This window comes from Parasteatoda tepidariorum, chromosome 3 (genome assembly GCF_982258835.1).
Source record: "Parasteatoda tepidariorum strain Cologne lab strain chromosome 3, Ptep-v5.0, whole genome shotgun sequence".
Lineage (NCBI taxonomy): Eukaryota > Metazoa > Arthropoda > Arachnida > Araneae > Theridiidae > Parasteatoda > Parasteatoda tepidariorum.
In genome coordinates this window covers 30,066,388-30,079,199 of record NC_141757.1, presented here as the reverse complement: position 1 = coordinate 30,079,199, position 12,812 = coordinate 30,066,388, and the positions used below count along the sequence as shown (strand labels likewise).

Here is a 12,812-nt window from a genome sequence, read left to right as displayed (position 1 = left end):
AATGTTTGTCTAGACTAACTCGAAGCTGGCTATGCAGTGTAGACAAATGCAATAACGTAAACAAAATTTTACGACGTAAATAATGAATGGACAACTTAAATATTTCTTTCTTTTTTTTATAAAATGCAATCTCAACTTGAATAGTTAAGCAAAATTTTGTAAATAAATCTTTTTCTCCCAAAATTAAATAGAGTTGAACAAAATAGATTTTCTGTATTAAAGTGAAAAATTTATGAGTTTAGATTTCCAATTTTCAGTATATAAGTTTCTTAAACTAAATCAATTTGTTGCGGCAAACACTAACTCCAATTAGTTGGCGCCACCAAAAGTATTCAGAATATGTAGGTTACTCTGAGTATGGCAAGAGAAAAAAGAGAGAACTGAAAATATCGTTGAATTGGCTTTTTGAAATATCTTTGGAACGCTGTGTTTTGTTTTGTTTTTTGTTGTTTTTTATTTAAAATAAATGTTTTGTTTTGCCTGTTTTTAAACGTTATCAATCAATAGACAAGATGCCTCTCACAAACACAGTCAATCCGGTTAGGAACGACATTTCTGGCGCCCCCGGGTGGGCGGCCTTGTCTTAAGGATTGGTAAGAAAGGTAGGCGAAGATTTATTAATTTCCATTTTGAAGATTAAATATTTGACAATTTGAATACTTTTGAAGATTTGAAATATATATATATATTTTATTTGAATATTTGATACCATAACGGTAATTTATATGTGCTTAGAATCGATAGTTTTAGAAGCTAAGAATTTGATATTAAGATAGTAAAAATGGAAATAATAAAAAGAAATAAAACCGCTCAAAGAGCTTCATTTACTAAGGCCTACAATAAACTAGAAAATTTATTAATTGGCGATAGTGTGACGTATGACGAAATTGAAACGGATCTTTGTTTATTTAAACAAAAGGTAGACATTTTGGAAATAACTCATAATAGTTATTTAGATTGTAGAGTATCTACCACTACAAAATTACAACTACATTTCACTAGTATATAAGACATGTTAACTCGACTCTATGTCGGGGTACCTTTTCATAGATGACGGTTGACATGGTCTGTAACTACTCTCCCCACATTGGTGACCTTCGGACGTGATGCGAACTCGCCTACCTTGACAGTAACGCCCTACTTCGATATGAACAGGCCTGGCTAGACAGTAACGCCTACTTCAATGGATGATCCACATTGAAAAGTTGACTTGCAGCTTGTGACTGCGACATTATCCACCTCCTCGCACTGTTGCTACTCAGTCTCGTCTCGATCACGCGCAACGTCGGCTTGCATACTTGTGATTACTCGACTGCTAACGGCAACACAGGAGCGACTACGACCGTGAAGTTAATTCACCTCTCACATTCAGCACTCAAAATATACAGTGATCTTAATACAGCTCTCCCGGCTTCTCACAAAAACAGCTATGAATCAATGTGGGGAATGAGTTGTTATCGACTATGTCGGGGTACCTTTTCATAGATGAAAGTTGACATGGTCTGTAACTACTCTCCCCACATTGGTGACCTTCGGACGTGATGTGAACACGCCTACCTTGGCAAAAACGCCCACTTTGATCTGGATACGCCTACATCGGCAGTAACGCCTACTTCGTTGGATGGTCCACATTGAATAGTTGATTTGCTACTTGTGACTGCAACATTATCCACCTCCTCGCACTGTTGCTACTCAGTCTCGAGCACACAACGTCGGCCTGCATACACTCGACTGCTAAAGGCAACACAGGAGTGAGTACGACCGTGAAGTTAATACACCTCTCACATTCAGCACTCAAAAAGTACGGTGATCTTAATACAGCTCTCCCGGCTCAACAGCACAAAAACGGCAATGATTCAACTAGTGGTATTCATTCATCGAATTCTATCACAGATATAATTCTGGTGGGGGAGTACTGTAGAGTATCTACCACTACAAAATTACAACTACATTTCACTAGTATATAAGACATGTTAACTCGACTCTATGTCGGGGTACCTTTTCATAGATGAAGGTTGACATGGTCGAATACTCCTCTCCCCACAAGATAGTTTGCAAGATGAAAAAGAATTCGAAGCTGAATATAATTCCGTTGAAGAATACAGAGAAAAAGCTTTGAGAATTCAATTAAAAGCTAAACGTTCCTTAGATAATTTGAAAAAGAACTCGTGTGAAAACGAAATTGTTACTTCCGAAAATAACGGCGAATTACCGAACACTAAATCTCCGAAAGCTTTATGTCAACGGCTCCCCGAAGTTGAATTATATAAATTCGGCGGAGACTTGAAAGATTGGTTAACGTTTTGGAACCAATTTAAAAATATTCATGAAAATGTTAATTTAACGAAAGCTGATAAATTTCATTATTTAATTCAGTCGACGAAGCTGAAATCGGAAGCTAGGGAAATTGTGGAATCTTTTCCTGTAACAGATGAAAATTATCCTCTAGCTGTTGAAAGTTTAACCGAAAGGTATGGCCGAAAAGATCTATTGATAGATTTTTATGTTAGAGAACTCCTGAAACTCGTATTAAATAATGCGAATAAGAATAAGAATGATTCTTTAAGTTGTTTATACAATAAACTGTCAACTCAATTGAGAGCATTAAACTCACTAGGAGTTACATCTGAGATGTGTGGTGTAATTTTGTATCCCCTTGTTGAAAGTTCATTACCATTAAATGTGTTACGCTCATTTGAACGCCAAAGAAAAAATTTAGAAAGCGAACAAAAACTATCCAGTCTTGATGCGATAATTTATTTTTTGAAAAACGAAGTACAAGCGGAAGAAAAAATAAAATTGAGTAGAACTGAAATATTTCATTCCCCCTTCGAACGAAGGAACTTGACACCACCGGCGAATCTGAATTTGAGAGATCGGAAATCGTCTGCGGCTGAATTAATTAGTCATAATTCAAACGATGATATCCTTTGTTTATTTTGTTTTAAAAACCACGAGACTCGTTTTTGCAAGAAAGCGTTTTATATGCCTTTAGAAGAAAAACAGTCTGTTATTAGAAGGAAGGGTTTATGTAAAATTTGTTTATTGAAGGGGCACCTGGCTTTTTCTTGTAAATCAAACATTAAATGTTCTATTTGCACAAGAAAACATTTAAAATTTATGTGTCCTGACTTAGAATGTAATCGATCGGATGAAAGAAAACAAGATAATAATGAAAGCGAAGAAAAAGAGACTGGCACCTTACATTCGCGCGTGCATGCAACTAAAGAAGTATTTTTACAGACTCTTGTAGTAATTATTAAGGGAAATAAAGCGCAGCGTAAAGCTAGAATTATTTTAGATACGGGTTCTCAAAAGTCTTATATTATGAAATCTACTGCAGAAGAGTTAGGTTTTGATTTTGAAAGGGAAGAAGAATTTTCGACCTCATTATTTGGGGGAAAGAAAACAGAAATTCAACGGCACAAATGTTATAAAATATATCTCGATAGCCTTGATGGTAAATATAGTTGTAATTTAGATGCATTGGATCAGGAAATAATTTGTAATAATGTTTCTAGCATTAGACAAGGGCCGTGGATTCATGAATTGAGACAAAAAAGGATATTTATAACTGATTGTGGGAATTCAGGACCTATTGAAGTTCTTTTAGGGGCTGATGTTGTTGGTAAACTATTTACGGGTAAACAAGAACAATTAAAATCTGGATTAGTCGCCATCGACACTAAATTAGGATGGACATTAATAGGGAAGGTTCCTCAGTTTGAAAACCATGATAATTTAAATATGACGGTTGTAAATATGCTTTCTCAAGAATTACCTGTTTCATTTTTATGGGATTTAGAATTACTTGGTATTAGAGACTCTGTGGAACAAAACACTAGAGAAGATACACAGAGGGCAGTTATGATTCATTTTCGAGACACAGTTTATCAAAATTCAGATGGAAGATACGAAGTAAGCTTACCATGGAAAAAGGATCATGCTTTATTACCGAATAATTATGAGTTGTCTCTTAAAAGATTAAAATCTACTAACAAGAAATTAGAAAAAACGGGATATGAAAAGAAATACCAGCAAGTTTTTGATGAATGGATAGAAGAAGAAGTGATTGAGAAAGTTCCAGAAGAAGAATTGTCAATTAAAGGTACACATTACCTCCCACATCGCCCAATTATTAAGGAAAAGTCAACGACAACTTCTTTGAAAATCAGACCCGTCTTTGACGCTTCAGCCAAGAATCCGAACTTCCCATCACTAAATGATTGTTTAGAGACTGGAATAAATTTTATTGAGACAATACCATCCATTTTGGCTCGATTTCGATTGTATGAAATTGGTGTTATTTCTGACATTAGAAGAGCATTTCTGCAAATCTCTCTAAATGAAAGAGATAGGAATTATTTACGATTTCTTTTGATTGATGAACAAAATGAACTGAAGACTTATAGACATCGCCGAGTTGTTTTCGGTCTAACCAGTAGTCCTTTCTTATTGATGGCTGTCATTCATCATCATCTGTCCAAACAGACATTCAAGATACAATATTCTGAAGAACAGTTGGAAAAACTCCGAAACAGTTTTTATGTAGACAATTGCGTAACGAGTGTACAAGATTTAACTGAATTAGAAACTTTTATAAAGTCAGCTACAGAAATTATGAAAGAAGGTCAATTTGACCTAAGAAGTTGGGAAAGCAACCAATTATTAGATTGCCCGTCTGCAGCTACTGAAGCGCGAGTCTTAGGCTACGTATGGGATAAAAACTTAGACTCGTTAAAAATTGATTCTGACTCACTGAAGCTGGAAGAATTCGAAAAATTAACTAAGAGAAAAATTTTGTCCCTGATAAGCCGAATCTTTGATCCGATTGGATTTCTTGCTCCAGCTTTAATAAGACCTAAGCTTTTACTTCAAGCAACCTGGAAGACTAAAGATCATTGCGATTCGGAAGTTAATGAAAAAATAAAGAAAAAATTCAATTCATGGTTCAAAGACTTACATTACTTAAATGATATTAAGATCCCAAGATGGTTGGGAGTTACTGCCTTATCTAAACTCAGCTTCCATACATTTGTTGATGCAAGCAAAACAGCTTATTCAGCTTGTATATTCCTAAGAAGTGAATCCCCTGATGGCTCTGTAAATGTCCAGCTACTCCAAGCTAAGTCAAGAATAACTCCACTGAAAAAAATAACGATCCCTCGTCTTGAATTGATGGGAGCAACTATCGGAGCTAGACTGTTCAATTCTATGGACTCTGCTTTAAAACTCGAAAAAGGAAACATTGACACCTACTTTTGGACAGATTCGTCGACTGTGTTAACTTGGATTAAGAGGAAAGAACAGTGGTCAGTGTTCGTGAACAATCGAATATCTGAAATAAATAGACTGACATCACCTGAGAATTGGTATCATGTACCAGGAAGCCAGAACCCGGCCGATCTTCTCTCGAGAGGATGTGGAGCTAAACAACTTCTGAAGTCCAAGTGGTGGCTAGGGCTTGCCTGGCTGAAGAATTCTAAGGATGATTGGCCGATGACAGTAGCTAATGTTAATGAAGAGGAAGTTGAAAAGGAAAAACGAAAGACTGTTGTTTCGGCCATCAATGTAGACTCGGAATCCATTGCAACTACTTTAGCATCCAGAATTTCGAAGTTTTCTAAGATAATCAGAGTTGTAGCATGGTTGTTACGCTTCCAACCAAAAGCTAAAGATTTAAGAAATAATGTTGATTTAACGCAAGAAGAAATAAGAAATGCACAAAAGACTCTTCTGCGGTCCGTACAAAAAGAGTGCTTCAATGACGAAGAAGGTAAAAAATCTTTGAAAAACTTTCAAGTGTTTTCAGATCATGAGGAGATACTTCGATTAAAGTCTAGACTTTTGAATGAAGATGAAACCCCTGAATTCATTGCGCCTTTGATTCTTCCGTCAAAGCATCTTGTTGTCACCCGACTTATTGAACAAGAACACCTGTTGAATAAACATGCAGGAACGTCCATTCTTCTAACAATCCTGAGAGAGAGATTTTGGATTATAAAAGGTAGAAGAACTGTTCGCTCCGTTATTGGAGGATGTGTCACCTGCAAGAGACAAATGGTTAAAAATCTTGAAGTACCATTTCCACCTCTGCCTCCTGATCGAACTAGATTATCGGCTGTATTCGAAGTGTCCGGTGTCGATCTGGCCGGACCTTTGATGACCAAGACTAATGAGAAGGTTTGGATCGTCCTTTTCTCCTGTGCTGTATATAGAACTGTTCACTTAGAGCTGATACCTTCTCTTAGCACAAACGCTTTTGTTCAAGCATTACGGCGTTTTATTGCTAGAAGAGGTAGAGTAGCTACACTATACTCAGACAATGGTACCAATTTCACTGGCCTCAACGCCTCCTTAAAGCGCCTTGATTGGAACAAAATCATGAAAGAATTTGAAGTTTCCCAAATCCAATGGAAATTCAATCCACCATCCGCCCCATGGTGGGGAGGATTCTGGGAAAGATTAATCGGAATTCTCAAAGACCTCTTAAGAAAAAACTTGGGACGGTCATCTCTGACTCATGAAGAACTCTCAACTCTTGTTTGTGAATGTGAGTCGATCATGAACAATAGACCTTTGACTTATGTGTCTGAAGAACCAGATTTGAGAGCTTTAACACCATCTTCATTCCTTCAAGACCTCCCTACTAACGACGTAGCCGACTTAGACAAAATTGACAAAACTAATTTAGACAAGAGATACAGATATGTTCAAAGATTGAGAGAAAGACTAAAAGAAAGATTCAGGATCGAATATTTAGGTTTCTTGCGTTCATCTGTTTCCAAGAGACTTGACCAAATAAATATTGGAGACATCGTCCTGATTGGCAGAGAAGACAGAAAACGAATTTTCTGGCCGTTAGGAAAAGTTATTGAGCTGTTCCCTGGAAGAGATGGACGAGTAAGACTAGTCAAATTGAAAACGGACAAAGGGACTTTACTAAGACCTATTCAAAGACTATATCCCTTAGAGGTAACTGAAGATGCCAGTGAACATTAAATAACTATGAACATTTTTGGACGTTAAATACAGATTTGTATCTTTTAAATTTTTTTTAAATTTTATAACATAACAATTGTATGTCTGCCATAATTTTAGTATTTTTTTTGTAATTTATTGTGTTGAGTTTTCTCCTACATAAAACTCAAGTGGGGAGAATGTTGCGGCAAACACTAACTCCAATTAGTTGGCGCCACCAAAAGTATTCAGAATATGTAGGTTACTCTGAGTATGGCAAGAGAAAAAAGAGAGAACTGAAAATATCGTTGAATTGGCTTTTTGAAATATCTTTGGAACGCTGTGTTTTGTTTTGTTTTTTGTTGTTTTTTATTTAAAATAAATGTTTTGTTTTGCCTGTTTTTAAACGTTATCAATCAATAGACAAGATGCCTCTCACAAACACAGTCAATCCGGTTAGGAACGACACAATTGTTGGTAGTTAGCCTCTCTATTTTATAGTAATTATTAAAACATGATAAATGTTTGTCTAAAAGTCATAATGATGCATATTTTTATTATTTGAAACTAAGTTGACTTAGGGAAAAATATTTTTTAAATAATGATATTAATTTAAAATAATATTGTTTTAATAAGTTTTTCAGAATTTTTGAGTTAAGGAAAAAAGGAAAAATGAGAAAAACTAGCTAAGCCTAAAATTACAAAATAACTTAAAATACAGAGTTTTTAAGCACATAAACAAAAAAATTATAAGTTTATAATTCCTATTTTTTAGACACTGAAATTGTTTCATCCTAGCTTAATTTTTTAAATATTCAAAAAACGGCAAAAAAAGGACTTGGACTAATATATTGTGTTATAGAATAGAAGTTAACAAATTTATTATTTTTTTTAACTTCCTTTCATTAAAATTTTTAATTCAATGCTATGTAGTTTACAAACTGTTCTTATTTATTTATTTCTTCTTTGTTGGTGCTGTTGACTTTTTTCCAATGTCGAGTAAAAGAATTTATTGACTTTAGAATATTATGTAGAATTTATAAAATAGAATAACTATTATAGAATTTTTAAGCAAGTAAAACGGCAGTGTAAAACTATTCACTTGCTTGGGGCATAATCAATGTACACAATCGTTTTGACACAATCATTGTGCAGAATCGTTTTGACACAATCATTGTGCACAATCGTTTTGACGCAATCACTCTACAATAAAGTTTCATTTATTTCAAAATAATTGTACACACATATTGAAAATTTATTTATAATTATTCAAGTTTTATAAATTTGAGATATTTCAGTTTTTAACTTGACAATTTCTAAGTATCATTAAAGAATGATTAATAAAACCATTTCGATTAATTGAGTCTAATTTATATTTCCTTAGGATGTGATATTTCAGGATGATTTTCTGTAAAATATTACTTCATTAGTTATCATTATTTCAAAAGTCATCCTAACATCATAATACAATTAGTTCGCATTCTCTCTTTGTGATACCAATTTACCAGCACATATATTTTCCCTCCGTCAATATTTATTAGACTAGATCTCAAATAGGACTAGCACAAACATAAACCAGAACGAAACAAACAGTTTTCAATTAGTTTAAGGCAAGCTAACATTTGTGTGATAATTAGATTGCTTCCCAATCCTAAACTGATTAGCAAATTCTTTGAGAATGTTTAATATGCTCTTTGTACTATTATGCAATAAATTTCGTAAAAAAAGTAATGTAGTTTTAAAAAAAATAGTATGCAATACAATTTAATGCTTTTTTTTCTTATTTTTTTTTTTTAAATTGAGGGCGAGTTTATAGTTTTACGAAAAATATTTATAATAAAAAAAATTATAATAAATTATAATCAAAAATTTTCTTTAAAACATGCATCATGTTTAATGGGAGTAATAAACAAATGTCAAAATTTAGCCGCTATGAGATGAATACTCATGAGTACTCATGCATATTATGGAATTAAATATAAACTATAGCATAATTACTTAAAATACTGATAATAGGCTTTCTATTCATGCAAAATCCAGCTCCCATAACTATGCCAAATTTCAACAGACTTAATAGACATTGGTGATCACAGACTACGAAGACGCAACTCTCACACTCTTCAACAAATGGCAGCACTAAACTACTTAACCTCGCAACCCACTGGCGGTTTAGGAAATGGGCAAAATTGGGAGAATGTTTCTCCCCTACACACAGTTCCCCTATCTATTAACATGGGAAAACCGGTTTTGCTATGCAGAGAAGACTGCAGGCTAAAATGCCACTTTTTACGTGCAGAACCGTCAGTGGGTTTTAAAAATTGCCCTTGATTCGAAAAACAAATCATTTGGATCTCCATCAACATGAAAAACGTACAGAAGATAAATTTATCAAGCATAATATTAATTTAGAGTCTGTGCTCATAGATCTTACATCCATCTTCATATATCTTATATATCATATATCTTCATCATCATCATCATATATCATATATATTGCATATATCTTCATATAACAGACTTGTATTTTGATGATCATTTTGGCTGGTACATGACTTTTTTTTCGATCAGTGACTGAAATTTCTTTTGCTTGTCACTGATCGTATTATTGCAATAAATTTTTTTTTTTTTCAAATTTTTTTTTTTTACAGTGTATGATGTATTACAGTTCGTATTGTTGATTACGTAGCGTTTACGACAAGTAATAATGTATATACATTGATTACACGCAGTGAGAAAATAAAGCAGTTTTTTCCCTTTGAAACTAATGAAATTATTGTATATTGAGGAGAAAATTTTATACAAAGTTACTTAAAACCAAAATTATTTGTTGTTAAATAAAATGGTAATATAAATGGTAATATAAATGTCAATGTATAACGTTAAAAAAATCCCCTCTGAATAATAAAATAATTCTTTTATTAAAGGTTAGAATCAACTTCAAAGCTTTTGACAGTGTTTGGCATACCAGAATCCCCTCAGTTAAATTGGTTATGCTGATCGTCCAAATTTGCACCTACCTTAAAGCACTAAGTTGAATCACACTATCGTACTTTCCTCACGTATCTCCAATCTGTGGTTTAAATTGAACAAAAACTTGATCCAATTTTACCCTTTTTTTTAATTATTCTTGTGATGTTTATTAATTTATTTGTTCTGAAACAATATATTGTATTTATAATTAAGGGAGCTGAGATAGCCTGGTCGGTAGCGCTCTGGGCCCATGTCCGAGAGTTCGTGGGTTCGAACCCAACCGGCCGAAGTCTCCCCGTGTAGTAAAGTGACTGATGCACGGTAAATCTGTCGAGTCGCAAAAGTCCTCCATGTTCCCATAAAAATCAATACCTCTGGGGGTACTGGATTGGAGATCGATCGTTCTTTGATTCAGGTCAAAATAACGATCGGTGGATAATTGAATGGATGTATGAATGGGTCCGCCCTATAAACGGGCGCGACGTATGGTGTGGTAGAAGTCGATTTCTTGGCCATAGATGGCGCCACTGGAAAACAAGAACAATCGCCCCTCCCTGCCTAACCAGCCATACGTCAACAACAACAGCATAATAAAGGGAGTTGAACGTAAAACTTGCGTTTTGTTTTAAATGCAATTTTAAAATCACAAGTGAACTTATGTACTAGAAGCATCAAATTTGAAAAATTACTGAATTAAATGCAGAAAAAAAAAGAAATAGAAACTCTTTAGATTTATTTTTAGCGCACATACGTTCTAGAAATAGTCAAAACATGTTTTTAGAATTGTCAGCATATATTTACATAAAGAGTGTCGCAATAGTTGTTAAAAAACTTGGTGAAAGTTTAAAGCTCAATACTTAATGTTTACCACAAAAACATTTTAATAGGGATTCCCTTTTTATTCAGTAACTCATTAAAAATTCAAGCTACATATGGTTTATTTATAAGCTTTTCTTCATCTCTGGAGATTCCGTTGCTTTAGTTTGCATTGAGTTAAAATTTAAGCATATTTTTAGATCTTTAACGGATTTTTTTTTTACTAAGTCAAGAAACCCTGAAAGAAATTTTACTTTTTTTAATGTTTTATGAAGAGTAAAAGTAAGAAGTGTTAATGTTTAAGCTCAAGCAAATTATCATACGAAAGCCAGAAGAAAATATAACCAAGGCTTTAAAAATGTGCAAAATAACTAATTTTATAAGTTTTTTTTTTTATTTCCATTTTTTTAAAAAAAAGAAACTTCCCATTTCAAGAAAGCATGTAAATTATAATATTTCTTAAATTTTATGTATTCAATGTATATTCTGACTAGCAACATCTACGTATTTAAAATAGACGAAATGGTTTTTATTTCAGAAAAAAATATTTTTTTTTTGTGTGTTTTTAGAAATAAAAACTTGAAATACATAAATAAATTTTTAAAGAACTATTTATTTAAAATAGCTTATTTATTTAAATATTACTTTTATGATTAATAAAAAGTTACTTAAGAAATATAATTTTTAGTAAATGTTTAATTTTAAGTTTAACATTTAATATTATCTTCAGTACTTAAAAAAGCAAGATAGAGAATATGGCGGGTGTTAATATCATTACACTCAATAAAATCTCTTAAAAGCAATACGTTATTTATTGTAATCTATAATAATAAAAAGAAGAGTTTGTGTGTGTTTTTGTCTGTATATCTCGGTTGTAATTCTAAAAGTGTCTGATCAAGCTTTCTGAAATTTGGACAGCGAATAAAAGGCATAATTTTAGCTCGCAATTTTGAAAATCACTGATGCATAATTTACTCATACAGGAGAGTCGTCTGAAAAAATGAAATTTTCTCGTTGATATTGCAAAAGCCTTTGGCATAAATTAAATTATAGACAATTATGTTTTTAAAAATATTCTATAGATAACTTCAGTGATGTTTGCACTATCTCTCTTCATCACAATATCTATAGGGGGCCAATGACAACTACATTGTTTTTCACGTTCAACTTTACGTTAAATTTTGTTTTGGTGCGCAAAAACTGTCTGATATAGTAACTTGAAATTTCTAGGGTGTACAGAAAAGTGTACAGGGATTACGATAGAATAAAAAACTTAACTTTCAATAATTAGTTTGATAAGTAATAACATGTTAAGTAATAACATGTTAAGTAATAACATATAATGATATATAATGATGAGATATATAATGGTGAACGGCTATATCATATAAGATCATCGTGGTGTATCGTTAACCAAACAATTATTACTCATTTAACAGTTCGCATTGTGTTTCACATTCTGTACAAGTATATTTCATTATTTTCATATCCAGATACTCTTTAGTTTTGCTGCGAATTACTTATTGATAAAATTTGCTTACATAAAATTACAATAATCATATATCTAATGAACAAAAATGATTTTCTATTTCTATCAACATTTCATGAAAAACAAATTTACGACGATCAAGGTAAATTACTCAGTAACATAACACTAGTTGCTGGAAAATGACGTAAACCCTGACCTATGACCAGTTTTTGCTTGTTTCACAATGTGAAAAATTTCTGAAATGCTTACAGTGCCTTTTAACCCCCCCCCCTGCCTTTCAATTTCAACTCTCCCTTCCGAAAGAAGGAAGAACTTTCTGCATGGTATTTGCAAGATTTTGCTTAAGAGGAAGCCATACTACGGGAGAAATTTTTGGTCGAAAATTCTCTATCACCTCCAAAACTAATTTAAATGTAAGACAAAATTAGTTCAAACAAACCTGAAGTTAACCATGAAGTTTCAAATACTGAAACGATTTTTTTTTTAAACATTAAAAGTAAAATAAAATAGAAGAAGGTAACTTAGGATTGTGCATTGAAGTATTTTTTCAAAAGTTTGTTGGCATTTTGATATTTTT

General features: G+C 33.0%; 1 protein-coding gene across 1 annotated transcript; it reads left to right on the top strand.

Annotated features, from left to right (window-relative positions):
- The first annotated feature begins 2,985 nt into the window (after positions 1-2,985).
- LOC147813494 (uncharacterized) lies at positions 2,986-7,002 on the top strand. Its single transcript, XM_087160056.1, has one exon. The coding sequence runs from the start codon at positions 2,986-2,988 to the stop codon at positions 7,000-7,002; it is 4,017 nt and encodes a 1,338-aa protein (XP_087016182.1).
- The last annotated feature ends 5,810 nt before the right edge of the window (positions 7,003-12,812 follow it).

Excerpts from the sequence above, each read along its gene's own strand:
- LOC147813494 (XM_087160056.1), top strand. The coding sequence starts at position 2,986 with ATGCCTTTAGAAGAAAAACAGTCTGTTATTAGAAGGAAGGGTTTATGT.